The 24,998-nt window shown below is 46.5% G+C and overlaps 1 protein-coding gene across 1 annotated transcript; it reads left to right on the top strand.

The window, feature by feature from the left end:
- Positions 1–285: 285 nt before the first annotated feature.
- On the top strand, positions 286–24,998 carry LOC123025721 (zinc finger protein 436-like; the record flags this gene model as incomplete). The annotated part of the gene is made up of 10 exons (XM_044434672.1): positions 286–699; positions 4,530–4,604; positions 5,234–5,440; positions 6,389–6,411; positions 8,358–8,470; positions 10,380–10,430; positions 18,064–18,152; positions 18,790–18,916; positions 20,171–20,287; positions 24,087–24,998. Coding segments are annotated over exons 1-10 (2,128 nt in total), but the record flags the coding sequence as incomplete, so codon positions are not given.

The following is a 24,998-nucleotide window of genomic DNA, read 5'->3' as shown; positions in this document are numbered from 1 at the left end:
TTAAAATAATCATTGTATCGTGTTGCATTAAAATCAATTATAATAAATATTTGCATATTCATAAAATAAAGAGTTTATTTATTCAGAGTTTGATCGGATGCAGTTGCTGTGGTTTTGTTGTTATAGTTTCTGTGTTTTTAACTTTTGTTAACCGCCCAGAGAGCTTTGGCTATTGGGTGGTACAAACATGAAATAAATGAGAAAGAATGAGAAAGAAGAAAGAGAACTATATTACAGGCACGCACAGAGAAATTAGCCAGCAAATTCCAAAAGCATACTCCGAAGATGGGCATGGAGATTGGAGTGCTAAGCCCAAGCCTGGGGTGGAGTCTCCGTTGCCCGAGTCTTGCAGGCGCGCTTGCCGCGTTCAGCCTTTCCCTCGCCCTGAAGGAGCGGACGGGGCGGGCGACCTTAAAGGGAGCCAAACGGCTCCGCTTGACCCGGGCTGAACCCTCCCGCTGGCCACCAGGGGGCGGCCCAGACCCTCCAGAGGCGGAGGAAGTGGCGCTTCGCTCAGCCCCGCTCGCTCGGCGGGCTGCGTGTTTGCGGGTTTTTGTTTTAACTCGGATGCGGGCTTTCCCCAGAACTTACTTCGCAAACCGCATCCGGCTCCTCCGCGAAGCGCCCTCGCCCGTTCAGCCGGGCAAAGCCGGGCCGCCGCTGCTGCGACTTCAGCGTCGTGTGAAACTGCGAAAGGGGGTAGGTCTTTGCAGCGAGAGAGTCGGGTCCGAAGAGTTGCGGTATAATGCGCGGCGGTCGTGCCTTGTGGATCGGCAGGCCCTCCGCAGGCCCTCTCCGGGGGCACTTTTTAAAGCGTGCTGAAACGCGGCACTGGTGCTTCCAGGGGGCGCACCCACGACTCCTGGGCCAGTCTTCTGCAACCTCGTGCCCTACGGATGCATTGGACTACAGTTCCCATCATCCCAGCCAGCAGGGCCAGTGGCACAGCGAGTATTAAGGCTTTACCGTACTCTTGCCGTTTGCCAAGGCTGTTCTCTACCGGCCAGCTATAAACTGAAGATTTCTGATTCCTTTGCTGTTCATCTTTAAGTCTGATAGAGTGTTTCCTCGCCCCCTTTAAGTGGCTCCCCGCTCGCTCGCCCCTGCGGGCGTGCACTGGCCACAATGGCCATCGAAGTAGCTCAGTGCTCATTAGGAAGCATCTGAAAAGGGATAGAGGTGGCCCTGTTTTCCCTTAGCTCAGTCCAAGATCATGCATGGTACAGAATGATTTGGAGCAATTCAGGCTAGGATAGCTTGCAAACTTTTCCCCCCCTTTCAGCTCCGCCTGTGTCTTCCTCTCAGTTTGCTTTTTTTCTTGCAGCATCTGGCCCTTATTTCTCATCAGAAATCCTCTCAACTTTTCCCGAAGATCGGACAAAAAAATGGAAGGAAACGCGACTTTGGTAAGTGTGTATTTAAGTAACTTGCAGCTTTTCTACAAGAAGCTTTTACTGTGCAGGGGCGACTCCTTTCTCGGGGCTTCTCCGGAGCTTTCTAAGAATTTTCACAAGGAAAGCGTGGTATTATGTACAAATGACTCGATGAAAAGCTTGTGTAATTAGGCAAGTCTGTTGTACTGCAGCTTCGCCTTGTAATTGTGTAATGAACAAATAGAAAGGCAGCAAAAGAAAAGAACTCAGGGGTGGGGAGAGCATGTAGAGGGAATGCAGAAAGAAAAACACCACAGAAGTGGCAGGCTTGTGGGGAGCTGCCCTCCAAGTCAGACAGGGCTATTTGTGTACGTTTCTGCACCTTAGTTCTACACAAGCAGGACAAAAGCAGATAATGTGGTACTAAGTGCTGTTCTGTGAAAATCTGGGCTCTTTCTTTCCTTTAAAAAAGTTTCTAGTCCTTAAGGTTGTGACTGCTGCTTTCCAGATGTGTATTAGTGTAAGAATGTTAGATTCTTTGAGGCTGTTTGCTTCCAAATGAACATTGCAACACAACCTAAGACATAAAATGTACCTCTTCTTATCAACTATTTTATAACAAAACTGCACAAACAATTATATAATGATAATAAGAAAATAATGTAACCCATGCATGCAAGACCCTGGCAACAGCACCAATACAAATAAAACTGGCTGTAAAGCTTCAAAGTTCAAATGTCCTTTTGAATTCAGTGCAAACAAAGGAATCCCATGTCCTCTTCAGCTGGTCTAAACACAGAAGAGTCCGCTGCATGCATAGAATCCTTAAAACCCTGGAGTAAATTGCCAATTTATTTGCATATGCATGAATTTGTTATGTGGATTCACACCCAACAAAAACATGTAGGAATGTTACTTAAAGCAAGTCGCCCAGGACCTTTGTGGCAACAGCAGGTCAGGCCTCTTCAGTCCCCTCTTCAGTCCCCGCCTCCCCCTCCCTGCTCTTTTTTATTTGAATTTCTTACAGCCCTGCTCTTTCTTAGATCCACCCCTTTGAGCTGAACCAACATTTTATAGGGGTTGCACAGGCAAAAGCTGATTGTGGATATTAGGAGAAAGGTACCTAAAGTACTATTTACGGTGTACTGGTTATCCTGATGAAAGTGAAAGAGTGCAAAGTAAGACTGCAACTAAAGATAAGAAAAACTGACTGGAAGAAATACAGAACTTTACTGTCAGCTACGAAGAAATTGAAACTGAAAGATTTTGTACACCCTGGCTCAAATCCAAAGAAGACTGAGATTCAGAAGGGCAGCAATGAAGAAACTAGGAAAGATCATTAAGTGTAAGGAAGTTTCACTGGAAACAAAGGCCAAGGTTATCTCTACACTATCGTTTTTCTGATTATCTACACTTTGTTTTTTCTTTGCATGGGTGTGAAAGCTGGACAGTGAAAAAAACTGACGAAAAGGAAATGGATGTGTTCAAAACACCTTGCTGGAGGAGAGCTTTGCAAATCGTGGATCAGCAAAAACATGCACAAGTGAGGTCGAATTCAAATCAAGCCAGAACTTGGCCTGGAAGCAAAACGGACAAAATTGAGGCCGGACAAAATTGAGGCTGTTGTACTTCAGGTACATCACAAGCTGTCAAAACTCACTGGAGAAAAATGCTGGGGACAGTTGAAGGCCAAAGAAGAGGAAAACTAACTATGAGCTGGATTGATCCCATAAAGGATTTGCACAAGCTGAGCAGGTCTGTGAAGGACAGGACCCTTGGGATGACTTTCCCTGTAGGATTGCCATAAGATGGAGATGACTTCATGGCAGAGGGTCACCTAAAGATGCTGCCAGGCTCAGAGGAGGACTTTGACGGCTTGTAAAGGCTCCTGAAATGAACTAACGAAACATTATCAGTGAACAGCAGCAAAAAAACTAGACAAATCGTTTGCTCTCCTGCTCTTAAGAGAGAAACAGTACTAGCCAGAGCTGCAATAGGGCTTCTGTTCATTGTTCCGGTCAGCAATAATTTTGAATAATTTCAAAATTATTCTATTCTTGGATCGCAATTCCCTGATCCCCACCACCACTTTGTCCAAGAGAGATTTAGTATTTTGTAGTCATTGAACATCGGGCTGCGTTGTGCGAAGGGGTTGCTTTCTTATGCTTTCCTCTCCCCCAAGTTTTGCTTTTACGTCTGCAAACTTTCTAGTTGCACCCTGCACACCAGAGGTACCTCCTCCTCTTTTCTTAGTTGCTTGTTTTGGTTACACAGCAGTCAGCACCTGAGTGCCCTACTAGTATATTTGATCAAGAAAACAATTGTATGCAAATGGCTGGTATGCTATTCAAATAAGCAATTGTGCCAGCAAATGATGAAAGCTGTAGCCTTCGTAAGAAATGATGCCCACCCAGTTTAAATGGTAAACGGTCCTGTCCATTGAAATCCCATGAAAGAAAAAAAGCAGATGATGTCCTCAAAGGATTATCCCCATGTTAGCTGAAGGCCCTGGGTGGGAAAAAGCTCCATCTGTTGCTGATGCAACTCTTGCATGTCTCTGAGATGAAGCTTTAAAGGATGGACTGCCCTTGTTTGCATCTTTCAGAGGAAGGACCCTGGGAGGACAACAGAGTTGCAACCCCTCCTGCGTCTCAAGAAAGGGGCGTATCTTTTCTGTGTTCTCTCTTCCAAACAAAAGGTCAGCTCTTGCTGCTTTTCTAATGCCCCCCTCCCCCAAAATCAGAAATTGGTCTCCAGATGCTGCCTCTGGAAAAATTAACAAAACCAGAAGAGGGAAAATCAATCAATCAATCTCTCTGTCTCTCTCTCCCCCCCCCCCCCCCCGCTGGACCAGTTTGTCCACAATTTGTTGCAAACTTGCAAGAGGATTTTCCAGGTGCAATTTGAGAGCAGCTGGTACTTCCCCCAAACAAGGAAAAACTCTGCTTTTGTGGCTTCCTGAGAATGATTAATTTTTTTGTCTGTGGTTGTTAGAATAATATTCATCTTTAAGAAACTATTCTACCATGTCCGTGTGTGTGTGTGTGTTCTAGTTTTTATTTTTTTGGTGTTCTGTTTCCTATTAAATAGCTTTTAAAAATATCGAATATCAGTTCTGTCAAAACATCCAGAGCCTTTTTTTTTTTGGATCTGCAGGTGTTACAAGACAGTGCGAACAAAAAGAGGGAAGAAATGAAAGCGGAACGTCTCAGGAAAAGCGTGGCTTTGTTGGTAAGCTTCCTATTGCTCTCTGAAATGTCCTAGTCTTCAGCTGGATGGTGGGTGTTTTGATGCTTTTATTATTCTTGCACCCCATTCCATGTATTTTATTCCTGGGGTGGGTTTTCTTTCCCTCGTAAGGATAGGCAGTGTGGGGCGCTGAATTCAAGAATTCAAGAAATTCAAAATTCACGAATTTTGGCTGGGAGATACTTGGCTCACTCATTGCTCCCTTACTTCTTGCCTTTCTGGACTTTTGAGACTGATCTTAATCGTCAGCCAAGGTACACATATTGAAAGCTGAGGAAAAATGGCCATTCTGCTTTCACAGGCTGTGAAAGAAGGACAAGTCTTTCTTGAAGGCATGGGGCTTATCTCTGGCATAGCAATAGCCGTTTAATATTACTAAATCTAGGACAGCGGTTGCCAGCCAAGTTCCAGTATGCTTTGGCTCCCTGTCTGCAATTTGCCAAGAGCCCGACCAAAAATACAAAAGAGAGTTTAGCACTCACGGCTCTTTGCTGCAGCCCCAGCTCCGAAGAGGCAAGCTGGGCCCAGTGTCTGAAGGTTCAAATATGTGGCCCGCTGGTCATCGTGCTCGGAGTGTAACCCAGCCCCTTCCCGTGTGTCTGCCGCTGCAGAGGGAAACCAAAGCTGAGCGGGCAAATATCACCCAGCAGTGGAAAGAGCTACGGATATTTCTTGAAGTGCAAGAGCGACTCGTGTTGCGGAAGCTGGAAGAGCTGGATAGAGACATCGTCACAAGGAGAGATGGGACCATTCCCAGGGGCTCTGAGAAGGTGCAGGTAATCGAGAGTGGAGAAGGCGATGGGAATCCACTGGTGAAGGTGAGTCGATTCGAGCATCTAGGTCCCTTTTTGGGTTTCAGGGTGGTATGCAAGGTGGCCGTGAATCCTGTTTTGCAGAGGCGGTCCCGTCCAGATAAAGAACAAAAGGGAAGACCCCTTGTCTTTCTATTTAAGCAGTAATAGTTATTTCTAAATATGAGGCTGCGTGTAAAAAGGCACCTTAAGTGCCATTTCCTTGTGGAGAGATGAGGTCAATAAATCAAATAAATTAGGACTTGCGTATTGCATGCATGTTTCTGGCCTATTTTGCCCTCTCTCTTGGTGATGCATTTCCTTTTTTGGGGGGGGGGTAATGTGTAAATGGCCACCCTATATTATTACTTTTTATTTATTTCATTTTTATACCACCAACAGCCAGAAGTTCTCTGGGTGGTTTATATTACGTTAGTCACAAAGTCGTGTACGACCCATCATGACTTAACCATCTCTGGGTGGTTAACAAAGATTAAAAATTGGAAGGTATAAGCAAGGAAGCCAACACCCCATCATGGGTAACTAGCCATGTCCCATTGTCTGAACCCACACAGGGTGGATTATAGTTCGGCATCAAGCCAGCTTGGCAATCCTTGGCTTGCTCTAGGAATTGTTCTGATCTGGGAGATGAATTCCACCGTGGCTTGTTGAGAAGACTTGCTGGGATTTCAGGCAAGAGTGACCAAAAACACTGCCGTTCCTCTTATTGCAAATGATCCTGCACCCCCAAATCTGTCCTCAGAGGGCTCCTCTTTTGCATCTTGTGATCTTTTACCGCATTACCTGTTATCGTGATAATGAAGCAGCAGATAAAGTCTTTCTGTATAACCAAGAAATTCACAGCAAAATAATATATCTTGGCGAATAGAACAAATAACGTTTTCACCAGGTGCAGATGCAAGACCATTCTTCTGTGCTTGACATTTTCTTTTTCTTTCCCTTTTTCACCTGCAGAGTGCCAGAAGGACAGAAAAGAGGTACGTTTCACCCAATGTTGAGCTATTCACAATGCATTCACTAATTGGTTGACTTTGGAACTGCCTTGTTCTTGAAGATGTTGGAGAGAGAAGCTTGGCTGGGGTGAAGCTTTAAGAAAGGGGCTGCTTTTCAAAACAAAACAAAATCTTCATCGGCATTAAGCATCCCATCTTTTGGTGGGTTTAGGGAGTTTGGGGAATTGTGCATATTTGGCTGAGGGAGTCCTATGACCTGTGCATCCAACCCTGGGGACCTGGCCTTCGGCGAATGGGGCGGCATAAAAAATGTTTTAATAAATAAATAAATAAAATAAAATGTCCCCTCACTTTAGATTCAAGGGTACAGTGGTACCTCGGCTCACAAACTTAATCCGTTTCAGGACTCTGGTCGTGACCCAAATTGGTCGTGAGCCAAGTCAAATTTCCCCATAAGGTTCAATGTAAATAAGGTTAATCCGTTCTGTAACTACTTTTTATACTCACAAAAATGTGAAGCAAAGTGACAACCCGGCCATCTCCCCCCCCCCCCCGCACTACCGGCTCATCCCTGCACGTGCCTGTCATCTGGGCACATGGGAGGGGGGGAGATGGGCACAAATGCGGGCACACTGTGAGGGGGGAGACAGGTGCGATCGGCTGTGGGGAGAGATGGCTGAGATCCCGGTTGCGCTCCTTCAGGAAAGACAGGTGCGATCTCGGCCCTCGGCCATCTCCCCACTGGGGCGGGGGGAGATGGCCACGATTGCAGTCACCACCCGATGTGGAATTCGCGACCTGAGTGAAAAAATTTTATGAAATATTTGTTCGCGGCTCGATTTGGTCATGAACTGAGGTGTTCATGAGCTGAGGCACCACTGTACTTAGGAAGGTGCTGTTCAGTTTATGGAATCGTCCAGGGGATGCTTCATGGGTCTCCAAAGCCGCCTGGGCAAGCAGTGGGTCCATTTCTCTCCCCAGGCCAAGAATCAGAGATAATACCTTTTGCTGTGGATGTTTTGGTTTTTTCTCTCCTGTTGTGTCAGAGGCTATAAGTACATCCAGGCTCCAGCCCCTCTTCCTAGGATTTGGGAGCAAAGCTGCTTCAGTAAAGAAACACTTTCTGTATTCACAGCTCTTATCTATTTATCTATTGTATTTATATTCTGCCTTTTTCTCTTTTAAATAACTCAAGGCAGCTTGCATAATTCCCCCCTCCTCCTGCTTTCAGTCTTCTCCCTACAACAACAACCCTGTGAGGGAGGTTGGGCTGAGAGTCTGTGACTGGCCCGAAGACACCCACTTGACTCCATGGCTGAGCGGGGACTGGAACCCAGATCACCCGGGTCCCAGTTCGGCATTCTTAACCACCACACCTTTAAAGAAAATGCTTGAGGACATCTTCAAGAAAATTATCTCTGTTGCTCTGCTTAACAAGCTAAAGCATGTAAAACCTTTTGGGCAGTGGGAAAATTCAGTATATCCTCTTCTGACCCATAATAACCACTTTAATTTTTTCTTTTCGGTAGCGCCCGTCCAGTGCAACCAATATAAGAAAAATTATTTGTGACATATGGGAAGCATAGCTCACAATCTAAACTATCCTCTCTTAACCCAGTGCCCTCCAGGTATTTAGGACTACAACTCCCACCATTCTTGACCATTGGCCATGCTGGCTAGGGCTGATGGGAGCTGATGTCCAAAACATGTGAAAGGCATCAGGTTAAGGAAAGTTGGGTTTTTTGTTGTTTTGTTGGAAAAATACTCCTGATTTTCTCTAAGACTCTGGGTGATGTCGTTATGCAGCCAAGGATGATTGGTTCTGTTGTCCTGTGACATCATTGCAAAAAAGTCCTGCACCACACTTTCAGAAGTGTCCTGTTCCATGACATCACCACTTACAGGCCAAAAGTGCTTTTGTCTCTGCCCTAAATGAGGCCTATTTTTAAATTTCTCTCTTTCTTTATCAGGAAGAATGGGGCTTTTCCTAAGTTTGAAAGCGGCTTTGTGGAGCTAGAACAAAGGATAAACCATTTTTCTGAGAAGAGGATTGTATTGCAGGAGGTGCTGCGCACATTTAAAGGTGAGCTCAGCTTCCTTGATGTTGAATTGAAAGGCTTAATAGCTACCCTGGGCACTTAATTCATGGCATGGAAGATGAACTCGCCAGGTGGAATTCCATCTTGAAATCGATATGAAGGCCCATAGCATTAATGCCCCTCTTTTTGGATTTGGTTGGGTTTTGCATCCGAGGCCACCCTTTTGAGACTTGTGATGGTCGGCCCCAAATATTTGAGCACAAGTGTGTTTTGCTTGTTCTTGCACTACATCCTGAAGTTTTACCGTGTGTAGATTGCATGAACCAATCATGCTTTTTAAGTAGGTCTTGCTGAAAGGCCTTGTAGGACTCAGGTGTGCAAAAAGATGGTGTTATGTATAGTAACTTTGAACTCAAGTATCTGAATAGACTCCTAAGCAGTTGTGGAATAATAGGAAAGGTCCTTTCATGGATTAGTAACAGGCCAATGAGCAGAAAGCAGAGTAGGAATAAATGGTGAATGCTGCCCAGTGGAGGGATGTAACCAGATAGTGGGACCAGCACTTTTCAGCTTATCCATAAATTGTCTGGAATTAGGAATGAGCCACAAAACAGCCACGTTTGCAGATGATACCACATTTCTCGTTTGTTGGGAGCTCTGAAAGGATCTCTCCAGACTGGGAGGATGAGCATCAAAATACCAAATACAGTTTATTTTATTTATTTTATTTAATACATTTCTACCCCACCCTTCACGACCACGTCTCAGGATGACTTACAAAGCTTAAAAACAGCAACAATAATAAAAGTACAATCAATAATACAATAGATAATAATAAATAGTAATCATAAATACAATCAATAATAAAAATACAGAGTTAAAACAATAAGAAAAAATGAGTAAATCACATTCAAAAGAAAAAATATTAAAAATGCAACTGTTAAACTTCTAAAATCTCTAATTCTTAAAATGATGTTCAAATAAATAGGTTTTCACCTGGCCCCAAAAAGAATATAAGCTCAGCGCCAGGCAAACCTCTCTGGGGAGCACATTCCACAGTCTGAATTTAGTCTAGTGTGAGCAGGCATAGAAACATAGAAACTGAGCGAGTCAGAAGGGGTCTCCCGGGCCATCTAGTCTGACCTCCGGCACCAGCCGGCTCCGCTCACAACATGCCCACCATGTGCATACCCAGCCTATCCTTGAACACCCCAACCGATGGGGCCCCAACTACCTCCTGTGGAAGCCCATTCCATACCCTCGGGGTCCTAACTCTCAGGAAGTACTTCCTGGCATCCAGATTGAACCTTGGTTCCTCAGTGGGCTCCTCTTTTGCATCTTGTGATGCAAGCATAAAGTGATGTATGCTGGGGTTGCTAGTCCTCATGACTCTGCTAGCTCCTGTATCTGAGGCAAGATGCCTGTGCACACCAGTTGCTGGGGAACTTGGGCGTGGGCTCAGCTGTGCGAACACAAGGCCAGGCTAGATGGATCCTGGACTGATCCAGTGTGGTTCATCTTATATTCTAAGAGGGAGATAGAAGCCAGCTTGGGAGAAACCTGGAGGTTGCCCTCCTCGCAAGCTTGATCTACCTGGGAAGAGAATGTCTGGCTAGGGTGGTGGTCTTCCCTGCGAGCAGCGGCCAGCCCAATTCTTTCTCAGCTCCACCATGCCCTGCAAAGGCTACAAAAATAAAAGCACAGTGCAGACTGGCTGTGCTCAGTGGCCACAAGATGGCGGCTGATGGTTAGAGGGAAGCTGAAAACTGTGAGTGTGAAGGGGATGGAATGGAGTTCCTCGCAAGAGGGCTCAGCTGCTGGACTGGGACCCTGAAGAGGAGACGTCTGCGCTGCTGTGCTGCCTTGCAGTTCCCACTTCTAACACCCCTTTTCTCAAACCATGGCTTGTAACGGGCCAAGGATTCTTACCTTTCCCGCTCTTTCTCTCTTCAGAAATTTTGCAGCTGGAACTGGGGAACAACGTAGGCCCGTGTTTCTTGCCTGGTAAGACAAAGTGACTATTTCTTCCTGGTGCTGTTTTGTGTGCTTTGTGGATGTGGACCGACCTCCATCCTGGTTCTCTCTGGATGCTTTGGACTTCAAAGCCTATTGGTGGTGGCCAGGCATGGCTGATGGTCAGGAATTCTGGGAGTTGTAGTCTGGAGGGCACCCTGTTGGGTGGGCTGCTGTAAACACCGATGATGATTTTTGTAAAATTTCTCTGCTCCCTCTGCAGTACCCAGAATGGTTCACTGCAGTGTTGTTGTTGCATTTCTTTACTGCCCAAGCGCTCTGGGTAGTTCAGAACATTTAAGTCACCCATCCAGAGTTCAACCATGCCTGACCCTGCGTAACTTTCAAGATTAGGCAGGATCAGGCACTTCAAGCTATACAGAAGTATATACAGAGAACACAGTTACAAGAATAGAATAGATAATAATAAACTACAATAATAAAATATGAACATGATAAAATAGACCATAACATTCTGGTACACAAAATTTGTAACAGATTTTTTCTGGTGCTGTGCTGTGCTTTGCCTTGCTGTTTTGTTTGAAACAAACAAAATTTGAAAAACTAAAGCAACTTCAGTAAAAAGTAGACCTATAAAAACAGCAGACATACCCTCTTACACATATGCCGAGACAGACCAGCTGGTTGGAGAACCATGGCAGTTTAGCAGCTCCAGTGTTGGACTGGGAATCTGGAGACCTGGGTTTTAGTCCTCACTTGGTCCTGAAGCTCACCGGAAGACTTCAAACCAGTCATGGACCCTTCACTTAGCCTGCCTCGCAGGGTTGTTGTGAGAAGGAAAAACTTTTATACCTACCTGGGGTCTTTGCAAGAGGAAGAAGGGTGAGGTATAAATGTAATGTGGTAGCAGGTAGCATATCACTAAAGTCCTGGGTGTAGAGAGCCCGTCAGCCTGGCTCAGAGAAGAAGGGACTGTTGGCACCAAGCAACCCTCAGTGTTGAGATCATTCCCCTTGTTGCCTTCAGGCCTCAGATGTTGATCGTAGTGTCAGGACAGAATTCACATGGTCACCAGGGTGGGTGGCTTTAAAAAGGATATTGGCAGATTCCTGGCTTTAGTAGCTAGTTGTTCTTCGTCGTGGCCTCTGTGCATCACACATATGGGTACTGCGCCTGCACAGTGCCTTTGGCTGGAAGATTGATAGCTAACGGTTTTTGGCGGGAAGCTCCGCTCCCCCTCCCCCTTGTGGCCTATAAAGAGCGGAGTGTCCGCCATTTTGTTCAGTCTTTGCGACCGCCATTCGCTGTGCCTCGTGCCGCTTTCGACTTTCGCTTTGGCTATTCTTGTTTCTCTCCTTATATATTGCCCTTATACTACTTTCCCCTTACTTCGTTTCCCGCTTCTGTGTAGTTTTCTCTTGTTATTTCTTCTTCGATCTATCAAAAAAAACAAACAAAAAATATATACTTACCCTCTGCACTAACTCTCTTTTTCTTCTTTCTTCTGCGATGGCGCAGCAAGCGGCTTTCCGCAAATGTGCAGACTGCGGGTCAAAAATGGCACCTACTGATCCGCACGACCTATGCCTCCTCTGCCTTGGAGAGGGGCATAGGACAGATAAATGCGTTCATTGCCTAGCCTTCTCAAAGCAGGCTAGGAAGAACCACGAGAACCGGCTTCGGAGGCTCCTTTGGGATAGGGCCCTGATGCAAGCAGACCTGCTCGTCTCTATCCCAAAACCTGGCTCCGCTCCTGTGGCTCCACCCTCACGCCCTTCGGATGAAGGTGCATCCGCTTCGGTGGCCCCCTCTACCTCACCAAAAAAGAGGCATGAGAAGCGGAAGCATGCCGAAGAGAAGCCGGCAGGCCATAAGAAGGCCAGAAAGGATAAGGCCTCTAAGCCTCCAAAGAAGGCTAAGTCCACAGACCATCCCCGACATCGGGACTCGGAGCCGACGGGACCCTCAGTGCCGGTGGCGGTTACGATACCGACCCCACCCGAACCGATCCTTCAAGAGGCCATGTGGGTCACCCCTCAGGGGTCTCCCCGACGTGCGGTCAACCTCCCGCCTGCACCCCTTCCAACTCTACAGGGGTCTATCTTGGATGGGGAAATCCAGGACTCCCCTCCTACAGCGAGGTCACTGACACCGATGCCCGCGGTGACATTGGAGACAGAAGCTGGCCTGTCCCCACCAGGGAATCGGAGGAGCCGCTTGGTAGAGCAATGCCCGGAGAGTTGGCGCCGTCCCTACTACCAACCTTGGGGAGATCCGCTCTCTGTGGGGTACTACTCTGCTCCCAGGGCGCGATCCTCACCTCCACCCCGCGACCAACCATGGTCTGTGGATTCAAGGAGGGTGCCACCTCGATCCCCGCAAAGCGGAAGCAGCCGCTCCTTCTCATCGGCGGAGTCATCATCTTCTGCCCCACCATACTATGGTGCTGATTCGGATGACTCTGATGTAGACTCAACCTCCCCAGACGTCGTGGTGACATCCCAGGATCCTGCGTCACCCGATGAGTCACACGTCTCCTTCGCAGAGCTGATGTCGAGGCTTGTCCAGTCCCTGGACATCGACGCTGCCCAGCGCCCGGGACCATCGACGGACAAGTTTTACGACGTCGTCCGCGGGGAGCAATCGACCTCTATCGTTCTGCCACTTATAACTACCCTGCGGCAGGCGATGACGCAGCCCTGGGACCTACCTTCACATCCTCAGCTGACGTCCAGGAGATATGAATCTATGTACAGGGTCAGGGAAGAAGACATCCCCTTCCTGCTAAAGCACCCGAAACCAAACTCGGCGGTTGTCGAATCCTCGCAAGGCAGAGAGGCGAGGGAACATATGGCGCCGAGGGATAAGGAGGGCCGGAAAATAGATTCCCTCGCCAGGCGGGTCTATGCTGCCTCGGGCTTAGGACTTCACATTTCCAACTACGAGGCGACGTTGGCGCGATATCAATATTTTATTATGCAGTGCCTCCACAACGTTGCCTCCACCCTCCCAGACCACCAGGGTGACCTTGCGAAGGTCCTAATCAAAGAAGCCATGCAGGTCGCGGTGCAGCAGTTGTCCACGGCACATCACCATGTGGACACTGACTCCCGGGCCTTGGTCGGTGCCGTTTCCCTCCGGAGACACGCATGGCTTCGGAATTGTAATTTCCTGGAGGAAACCATGCGGCGAATAGAAAAGATGCCTTTTGATGGTTCCGGGCTCTTCCATTCGCGTACCAACCACAAACTCAAGAAACTGCACGAGTCAAGAATGACGGCGCACAGGATGGAGAGCCAGTCACATAGCAGTCGTAAGTGGTCCTGGAATCGGCCATCCTACAGGCAGACATACCAGCAGAGACAGCTGCCGCAACACCGCCAGCAAAAACAGCAACAGGAGGCAGCGCTGACGGGACTGGCGAACCACTCCTCATGCTCCTCTAATACCCACCCCCCTCTCATCTGGGGAATGGCTCCGAAGCCGACTCTCCATTTGGGAGTCCATCACATCTGACCGGTGGGTATTATCCATCATTCAACATGGCTGTCGAATAGAATTCGACATCGTTCCTCCATCGAGTCCGATCCGGTCTACTTCATGTTCGCCGGTACTTCTCGATGAAATACATCAACTTCTCCTTAAAGGAGCGATTCGTCAAGTATTCCCATCTGACGGACTCCACGGATTCTATTCCAGATACTTTACGGTCCCCGAGCGGGACGGTGGTCTACGTCCGATTTTGGATTTACGGGACTTGAATAAGTTTATTATACCGAGAAAGTTTCGTATGACCACCCTTCAAAACATTTGTTTGTTAAGGAGAGGGGATTGGTTCGCCTCACTGGACCTGAAGGACACCTACTTTCATATTTCAATTCATCCAATTTAAAGGCGTTTCCTTCGTTTTGCTGTTGCAAACCAACTTTATGAGTTCACAGTTTTACCCTTTGGACTGGCTACGGCTCCGAGAGTTTTTACCAAATGCATGGCTCCTGTCTGTGCCTTCCTGCGCCTTCAGGGCATACAAATTTAGCTGTACCTCGATGACTGGCTGTTGGTCTCGCAATCCAGAGAAGGACTCCTAGACACCATCCATACAACCTGTACCTTACCAGATAGTCTGGGTCTACATATTAATACAGAGAAATCTTCTCTTCTTCCGACACGGACGCTCACCTTCATTGGAGCCCGCTTGGATTCGACGTTGGAGAACGCCTTCCTCCCTCAGGACAGACAGCACACTCTTGCTCGCCATATCCATCGAATTCGATGAGAGGGAACGGTTACGGCGAGATCCATCCAGAGGGTCCTGGGGCATATGGCCTCCTCAGTTGCCGTAGTTCCACATGCCAGACTTTGGCTTTGCCCACTACAACTATTCTTCAACAAGGTGTATCATCCACAAAGAGACCCACAGTCGAAACGGATTCAGATCCTGTCTTCTGTGCTCCACTCCCTGTGCTGGTGGCTGAAACCAACCAATCTCGTGATGGGAGTCCCTTCAGGGCACGACCTCCTTTGATAACTCTTGGTACCGACACATCTCTCCTAGGATGGGGGGCAATATGCTCTGGCCTGTCTACCCAGGGAACGTGGACTCGTCTAGAATCCATGAATCATAGCAACTTCCTAGAGCTGCTGGCAGTCTTCAAAGCCCTTCGTTCTTTCTAAGACCTCCTTCATCATCGGATCGTTCAGATAACTTCGGACAATATAGCGACTGTTTTTTATCTGAACAATCAAGGAGGGACGAAGTCACCAACCTTAGCCAGGCTTTCTATGAGAATTTGGGACTGGTGCATTCAGAGACACATTACTCTGATGGCCGTTCATCCGGCCGACACAGACAACGTGCATGCAGATCTTCTCAGCAGACGCATCTTCACTTCTCACGAGTGGGAACTGGATCCTCGTATGCGCAACCACCTTTTCAGGCGCTGGGGGTTCCCCGATGTGGACTTATTCGCTACTCGATGGAACAGGGTATGCGAGACTTACTGTTCGAGAGCGGGAATCGGACAAGCATCCCTAGGGGACGCATTCATGATCCCTTGGGACAACATCAACTTCTATGCTTTCTCTCCGATCCCTCTTCTGATGAGGGTCATAGCAAAGATAGTGAGCGACCGTGCATCGGGGATACTAGTTGCTCCTTGGTGGCCACGTCAAGCGTGGTTTGTGAAACTGCTCGACATCTCCCGCGGGGAGTTTCTTCATCTTCCGGCACTTCCATATCTTAAAGCGCAAATGGACGGCACACTTCGTCACCCGGACTTGCTCTCATTGAACCTGACAGCGTGGCGGATTCGATGATTGACCTTCCATTGGGGCCGACGACAGATTCGAGAGCCTCGAATCCGACAGCTTCTCTTAATCCATCGGTATTGGCGATTACTTCGACCGCTTCGGTTCCAATTCTCAAATCCAAGTATGCGGGTGCCTCTCACTGCCACAGTCTCTCCATACCATCCGGTTCGAGGCAGACCCCGTCGAATTCGAACCCAACGCTCTTGCACCCTGAGATTCAGCATATTATCGACTCTGCTCTAAAGCCGTCCACAAGGAAGTCATATACGGCTAAATGGAAACGTTTTTCCACCTTCGCCGAGTCTCATTCGTTCTCCCCACTTGTCTCATCAATCGAACAAATTCTTCAGTTCCTTCTGGAGTTGCATCACTCTGGACTGAAGCCGTCTTCTATTAAAGTGTATACGGCCGCAGTAGCCTACTACCGTGGCTTAGTCGACGGATCACCCCTATTTTCTCATCCTATCCTCAAGAGATTTTTGAAAGGACTGTATAATCGTAATCCATCAATGAGACCGGTTATGCCCACGTGGAGCCTTTCTGTAGTTCTACAGGCCCTTATGAAGGCCCCCTTTGAGCCTTTGGCGACTGTGGATCTCCAGTTAGTTTCGTGGAAGACGGCGTTCCTTGTAGCTGTCACGTCAGCCCGGAGGGAACTTTGTGCCCTCCGCATCGACCCTCCTTATCTAAACTTCCACAGAGAAAAGGTCATTTTACGTCTCGACCCATCTTTCTTGCCCAGAGTCTCTACACCATTCCATACAGGACAAGACATTGTACTGCCTGCCTTTTTCCATCGCCGTCGAATCCCTTGGAAAGATCTTTGCACTCCCTCGACGTTTGGCGTTGTTTAGCCTTTTATCGATCGCGAACAGAGTCTATTTGGCGATCCAATAAACTGTTCATTAAATATTCGGCTAGAGATCAGGGCGACCCAGTCACTCCACAAAGGCTTTCTAAATGGATAGCCCACACTATTGTCTTGTGTTATCAGTTAGCTAAGCTCGAATTGCCTTCAGTTCCTCGAGGCCATTCTACTAGAGGTGTCACTACATCTTCTGCATTCGCATGCGGGGTTCCGATTGATGACATCTGCAGAGCCGCTACTTGGGCGAATCCCTGCACTTTCGCCAAGCATTACCGTCTCAATGTTCGGGCTCGACGGTACTGCTCCTTCGGTAGAGCTGTTCTCTCCTCCGTCCTTCGATGAGGACACCTTCCCTCCTCCTTTGATGGTAAGCATATGTGTGATACACAGAGGCCACGACGAAGAAAAGCAGGTTGCTTACCTGTAACTGATGTTCTTCGAGTGGCCATCTGTGCAGTCACACAACCCGCCCGCCGGCCCCGCTCGGTGTCGGTGAGTGGATGCATCGACAGCTCAATGTCGATGAGAGAGGGCACTTTCGGTACCGACCATCTCCTTTACGGTACCGATGACAAAAAAAAATTCCATTAAGATACCGTACGTTCGGTCACAAAGACTGAACAAAATGGCGGACGCTCTGCTCTTTATAGGCCACAAGGGGGAGGGGAAGCGGAGCTTCCCGCCAAAAACCGTTAGCTATCAATCTTCTGGCCAAAATTCACAGTTTGCCAGGAAGTCTCTCTTTTGCTAGCCCAGAGCGCTCCATGCGCCCGCCCTGGCCAAACAAAATGGTGCGGATCCATTACTCAGGGTCTGACTCTAGATGAGCTTATGAGTTCATGAATAGTTTCTCAGCAGCCTGAATTTACATGTCTGAGCAGACCTGGAAATGGGTTCAAGTTTCTAGAAGTTACTCAATGGAAATGTCAATACACTGCAGTTAGAAACAGTGTAATCTCATTGTCACTGTATGATTGGCTGATCTTCCTTTATCTGTTCTGTATATAATGACCTCAGAATTTTATTGTAAAGTTTGCATTCTGTTATCAATTGCTCTGTACTTGTGTAGTGACCAGGACAGTATAAAATACCCTGTAATTGTATTGAAACCTCATAGTGGAGTTTACCTCTGCCTTCCTGGTAATGCATTATCATGAGATGGATCCGTGGGGAACCTGGGCCAAACAATAAAGCCGCAGATGGTCTAAATGCTTGATCTTTCCCACGAACCCGAGTTTTATTTCCTTCTCAAAAATTGAAGTTCTGGGATTCTGTCAGATGCTCACCCTTGATGTAAACAGACCTTTTCAAATGTGTTCCTTTCTGTTGTTTCAGGAAGTGTCAGGTTTTTTAAAAATATATTTTATTATGTATTATTTTCCTCTGATAGTGCAAGCTGTCTGGAGACCCCATTGAAATGGGCATGGGGAGCAGCATATACAAATGCATGCTATGAATGTCTGGAAAATACTGTTTCTTTTCTAGATTTCCAAGGAAGATCATCATTCTACTCTAGGTTTCTCCATTCCTGCAGAAGACGCAGCGAGGAGACAGTCTTGTTCAAAGTTGCTCAGGTAAGGGGAATGGCAGGCAACTGTGTGGTGAGGAAGAAGGGATTGTGGGTAAAGGGTCAGTCCTTCTGGACTAGTTAATCCAGACTAAAAAGGCTCTTCTTCCACCAAAGAGGATTTGAGAGAGCCCCTCTGCCACCTTGTGACTCCTTTTAGAAGGAGATCTAGTTATAAACAGATTCCCAAAGCAGCTGAAATCTCTTCCAGTATTGGGGGGAAAGCTTTTGTAGGAGGATTGTTGTGGTTGAGTAGAGAAGATTCACACCTGTTCAAAACAAAAGGCTGTGTCTTTTTAATGTCTTTTTTTATAAAAAAAAGATAAGAGTCTTTTTTATGAATCTTATCTAAGATGAAAATAAAATATAAAAATAAGAAGGCCTCCCTTTCAACTACTCTTCATGGCTTAAAACTGTACCTACCCAAATCTGCTCTTCATTTTAAAAATCATGTGTTGCGATAGGTTTAGACGGCTTTTCATATGTGTTGTCTAGTATACCGCAAACAAATGCAACCAACCCAGAACTCCCCACATCTGTTGGCACTTGCTTCCTTCTTGTGGCTTCACATCTCCCATGTGCGAGAGTTGACAAGCCCTAACTTGCACTGGGACCCAACTCATCTGCATTTTGTGTTGTTCCAGGAGCCGCTGTCCTTTGAGGAAATAGCTGTGCATTTCACCCAGGCAGAGTGGGCTCTCCTGGACTCACACCAGAGAAACTTGTACAGAGAGGTCATGGAGGAGAATTATGAAAATGTGACCTCATTAGGTAAGAATGCATTTATTTTAGGGCTGTGTTTGTCACTGCACTTTGTTAATCCCTGCCTGGCATCTCACAGCCTTCCCCAACTTGGTGCCCGCCAGAAGTATGGGCTACAAGCACCATTAACTGGACCAGCATAGAGGGTAGGAATGGTCGGGCACTTGCCAAGGGTCCACACCCAAGCAGGTTCCCTCTGTCAAGCTCCCTACAGTTGCTGCCCTGCTTCTCCGTTTCAGCCTGCTTGTTTGCTCGCCTCTCCTTCCGGCTCAGACAACAGAGAGGTGGAGAAACTGGGACAGCTTCATGCAAAAGAGGAGAGGAACCAGTTTTTATTATTTATTAAAAACTTTTCTACCCATATATATTTATTGTAAGCATCTCGGGATGGCTTGCAATAAATAAATATGGATTGATTGATCGATTGATTATACTTCTATACTGTCCTATCACTGATGCACTCTAGGAAGTTCACAGCAAGTAAAGCCATACAAGATGGTAAAATGCTCCGTACATTGTATGCTGTAAATACAAAATAACAAAGTTGTAAAAATGTAAAATTCGCACTGAAAAAGTAGAATGAAAAGGATAATCAAACAGAACCTAGCTCACAGATTTAAAAAACAATACGAGATTTGAAACAGAAATGGAAAAACTAAAATGTCTGGGAAAATACCAGGGTCTTCACTTAGCATTGAGAAGAACCTAATATAGGCACCAGGTAAGGCTTTCTGAGAACAGAATCAAGGGGCCACAGCAGAAAAGGCCCTCTACCTGCCTTTCCCCTGGTGGGAGTTGCTGGAGAAGGACAATCATAGGTTCTGGGAAGCTGTGGTGGTAGAAAGGTAGAGTCCCATTGTGACTCCTTGGCCCAAGAGCCCTGAAGGTCCTGGAACTAACCATCATCCCCAGCTTGTTCTCTGTACAGTACAGAGCCCTGCCTAGCCAGGATTTCATGATCATGGGAAGGGCCATAAGGCATCTAGCCAACTGTGTTTCCACCGTCTTTTCAGATCTTCCTGGTCAACAAAGGGAGGTCAAGGAGAGGAGGTTGGTGCTGGCACAGACTTGCTTGTACCCTGTCACTTTTGTAATGCCAGCAAAAGCAGCATATAAAAGAACTCCCTGAAGGGTGGAAATTATGCTAGTGCAGCGAGCAAGCACCCCATGATTTCTTTGAGCCGGGAAATGTAAAAGAGTGGTTCACCAAAGGTTCACCTTGAAATAACAATCCTCCTCTCTCCAACTTCACTTTTTCATCAGTTCTTTCCCTCAGCAACTCGGATCAGAACCCCTGCACAGAAGAAGAGGACGAGGTAGTTTTAATCCAGTACCTCCAAGGCACCATGGAAGGAAACAGGTGTGAAGTCAGCAAGACAGGTAGGAAAAGGGAGTGTATGGGTTGGACTCCTCTCACTGGTGCTTGGCCTCCCAGGTTTCAGGCAGCGAGTCTTTCCCAGTTCTGCTGCCTGAGTTTATTTTAAACTCGCAAAGTCGTGTCTGACACATTGCGCCTCCATGGACAACATTCCTCCAGGCCTTTCTGTCCTCCACCATCCCCCAGAGTCCACTTAAGCTCACACCAACTGCTTCAGTGACTCCATCCAGCCACCTCATCCTCTGCCATCCCCTTCTTCTTTTGCCATCTATTGTTCCCAGCATTAGACTCTTCTCCAGGGAGTCCTTCCTTCTCATTAGGTGGCCAAAGTATTTGAGTTTCATCTTCAGTATCTGGCCTTCTAAAGAGCAGTCAGGGTTGATCTGCTCTTGGACTGACCGGCTTGATCGCCTTGCTGTCCAAGGGACTCGCAGGAGTCTCCTCCAGCACCACAGTTCAAAGGCCTCAATTCTTTGGTGCTCAGCCTTCCTCATGGTCCAGCTTTCACAGCCATACATTGCAACTGGGAAAACCATAGCCTTGACTATATGCACTTTTGTTGGCAGGGTGATGTCTCTGCTTTTTAGTATGCTGTCTAGATTTGCCATAGCTTTTCTCCCAAGGAGCAAGTGTCTTTTAATTTCTTGGCTGCAGTCCCCATCTGCGGTGATCTTGGAGCCCAGAAAAATAAAATCTGTCACTACCTCCATTTTTTCCCCATCTATTTACCAGGAAGTGAGAGGAGCAGATGCCATGATCTTAGTTTTCTTAATGTTGAGTTTCAAGCCAACTTTTGCACTCTCCTCCTTCACCCGCATCAAGAGGCTCTTTAGTTTCTCTTCACTTTCTGCCATTAGAGTGGTATCATCTGCATATCTGAGGTTGTTGATATTTCTCCCAGCAATCTTAATTCCAACTGGTGATTCATCTAGCCCCGCCTTTCTCATGATGTGCTCTGCATATAAGTTAAATAGGTAGAGTGACAATATACAGCCTTGCCGAACTCCTTTCTCAATTTTGAACCAATCAGTGGTTCCGTGTCCAGTTCTCACTGTTGCTTCTTGACCCGCATATAGTTTTCTCAAGAGACAAATAAGATGGTCTGGTACTCCCATCTCTTTAAGAACTTGCCACAATTTGTTGTGATCCACACAATCAAAGGCTTTAGCATAGTAAATGAAGCAGAAGTAGATGTTTGTCTGGAACTCCCTAGCTTTCTCCATGATCCAGCGTATGTTGGCAATTTGATCTCTAGTTCCTCTGCCTCTTCGAAATCCTGCCTGTACTTCTGGTAGTTCTCGGTGCACATACTGCTGCAGCCTCGCTTGTAGGATTTTGAGCATAACTTTGCTAGCATGTGAAATGAGTGCAATGGTGCGGTAGTTTGAACATTCTTTGGCATTGCCCTTCTTTGGGATTGGAATGTAAACTGACCTTTTCTAATCCTGTGGCCACTGTTGAGTTTTCCAAGTTTGCTGGCATATTGAGTGTAGCACTTTTACTGCATCATCTTTTAAGATTTTGAATAGCTCAGCTGGAACACTGTCACCTCCACTAGCTTTGTTGTTGCTCAGACATCCTAAGGCCCATTTGACTTCACATTTCAGGATGTCTGGCTCGAGGTCAGTGACCACCCCATCATGGTTATCAGGGACGTTAAGCTCTTTCTTATATAGTTCCTCTGCGTAATCTTGCCACCTCTTCTTGATCTCTTCTCTTCTAGGTCCCTGCCATTTTGATCCTTTATCATGCCCATCTTTGCATGAAACATTCCCTTCATATCTCCAGTTTTCTTGAAGAGATCTCTGGTTCTCCCTATTCTATTGTTTTCTTCTATTTCTTTGCACTGTTCATTTAAGAAGGCATTCTTATCTCTTCTAGCTATTCTCTGGAATTCTGCATTCAATTGGGTGTATCTTTCTCTTTCTCCCTTGCCTTTCGCTTTCCTTCTTTCCTCAGCTCTTTGTAAGCTTCTTCAGACAGCCATTTTGCTTTCTTGCATTTCTTTTTCTTTTGGATGGTTTTAGTTGCTACCTCTTGTACAATGTTGTGAACCTCCGTCCATAGTTCTTCAGGCACTCTGTCTATCAGATCTAATTCCTTCAATCTATTTGTCACCTCTACTGTATATTCATCAGGGATATGATTTAGGTCATACCTGAGTGGCCTAGTGCTTTTCCCTACTTTCTTCAATTTAAGCCTAAATTTTGCAATGAGAAGCTCAAGATCTGAGCCACAGTCGGCTCCTGGTCTAGTTTTTACTGACCAGGAGCCGAAGCTGTATAGAGCTTCTCCATCTTTGGCTGCAGAGCACATAGTCAATCTGATTTCTGTGTTGACCATCTGGTGTTGTCCATGTGTAGAGTTGTCTCTTGGGTTGTTGGAAAAGAGTGTTTGCTATGACTATCGTATTCTCTTGACAAAATTCTACCAGCCTGTGCCCTGCTTCATTTTGTACTCAAAGGCCAAACTTGCCTGTTATTCTGGTTATCTTTTGGCTTCCTACTTTAGCATTCCAATCCCCCATGATGATAAGGACATCATTTTTTGGTGTTAATTCTAGAAGGTGTTGTAGGCCTTCATAGAACCGGTCAACTTCAGCCTCTTCAGCACCAGTGGTTGGGGCATAGACTTGGACTACTGTGATGTCGAATGGTTTGCCTTGGATTCGAACTGAGATCATACTGTCATTTTGGAGATTGTATCCCAGTACTGCTTTTCCTACTCTTTTATTGACTATGAAGGCTACTCCATTTCTTCTGAGGGATCCTTGCCTGCAGTAGTATACCTGATGGTCATCTGAATTAAATTCACCCATTCCTTTCCATTTTAGTTCACTGATTCCTAAGATGTCAGTGTTCAGTCTTATCATCTCTTGTTTGACCACATCCAGCTTGCCTTGATTCATGGATCTTACATTCCAGGTTCCTATGGAGTATAGATCTTTGCAGCATCGGACTCTCCTTTCACCACCAGATACATCAGCAACTGAGTGTCCTTTCAGCTTTGACCCAGTCGCTTCATTCTTTCTGGCGCTACTAGTACTAGCCCTCTGCTCTTCCCTGTAGCATATTGGACATCTTCTGACCTGAGGGGCTCATCTTCCAGCGTCATATCTTTTTGCCTTTTGGAACTATTCATGGGGTTTTAATGGCAAAGATACTGGAGGGGGTTGCCATTTCCTTCTCCAGTGGATCACGTTTTGTCAGAACTCTCTGCTGTGACCTGCCCGTCTTGGGTGGCCCTGCACGGCATAGCTCATAGCTTCATTGAGCTACTCAAGCCCATTCGCCACAACAAGGCAGTGATCCATGAAGGAGAAAAATATACTTATGAAATAGCAGACCAATATACTAGTGAGTTTACCCAGCATATTTATCTCAATATTTGATTTCATATTCAAGGTCAGTAAGGGGTGCCAAATCTTAATGAAATTACCTGTTTTTATTTCACCTCTCGGGAATCTAGCCTGTGTAGTCAATTTCTCCATATGTGCAATTTTATTTGTTTGTTTGTTTAAAACATTTCCACTCCATCCACTACTGACATTTCAGAACGGCTTACAATAAAGAAGAGTTAAAATAAACAATTTCCCATAACCAGTGCCACTGTTTTCTATTTTGCATCTCCTTGGGATGGCCACGGCTTTTGGAAAGGTGGATAAGAAATGAGCTAAGTACATCGAGAAATAAAGTCAGGGCAATCCTATACATGTTTGCTTAGTTTGTATTCAGTGTTGTTTACTGTACTCAGAGGTGTTGAGGCATCTTCACTCGATTATCTTTTCCTCCCTTATTACAGTGCATGATGGGCAGTTATGTCTAAAAGAGAAGGAAACAAATCCGCTGCCAGAAAAGCCCAAGAACAATGTATGTCAGGATACTTCTTTGAGACAAGGCAAAAAAAAATTGCCCCAGGATCAGGGTGGAAGAGACACGCCACAGCATCAGCGCAGATCAGAAAGGCGGAAAAACGCTGAACAAGGGGCTAGACAGGAGAAACCGGTGTCTTCTCACAATGACTGCCAGGATATTGGTAAAAGCACTGCCCAGAAGCAAACTTGTAAAGAAACGAAGCAAAAGGAATGCCCCAAATGTGGGAAAGTGTTTAGTCAGAGTGCGCTTTTTCTTAAGCATAAGAGGGCCCACATGGGAAAGGAGCCCATTCAATGTTCAGAGTGTGGGAAGATCTTCAGCCAGAGCACACACCTTACAAAACACCAGAGAACACACAGGAAAGAGAAACCTTATGAATGCTCAGCCTGTGGGAAAACCTTCCACCGGAGTTCCCATCTTGCTTCACACCAAGGCATCCACACAGGGGTCAAGCCATACAAATGTTCCGGTTGTGAGAAAAGCTTCCGGCGGAGGCCTGACCTTCGGAGGCATGAGAAGATCCACACGGGAGAAAAGTCGCATAAGTGCTTGCACTGTGGCAAGAGCTTTGGCCTGAGTTCCACTCTAGTTAAACATGAAAGAATTCACACCGGAGAGAAGCCATACAAATGTTCAGATTGCAGGAAAAGTTTCAGTCAGAAATCTCATCTCATTGTCCACAGGAGGATCCACACAAGGGTTAGGCCATACAAATGTTCTGAATGTGGCTACAGCTTTAATCAGAACTCACATCTCACTGCACATCAGAGAACCCACACAGGAGAGAAACCCTTTCAATGCACCAAGTGCGGCAAAAGCTTTAAACTGAACGCGGCAC

This window comes from Varanus komodoensis, unplaced genomic scaffold, assembly GCF_004798865.1.
Source record: "Varanus komodoensis strain SLA01 unplaced genomic scaffold, ASM479886v1 scaffold280, whole genome shotgun sequence".
NCBI classification, from domain to species: domain Eukaryota; kingdom Metazoa; phylum Chordata; class Lepidosauria; order Squamata; family Varanidae; genus Varanus; species Varanus komodoensis.
This window is presented reverse-complemented; position numbering and strand designations above follow the sequence as displayed.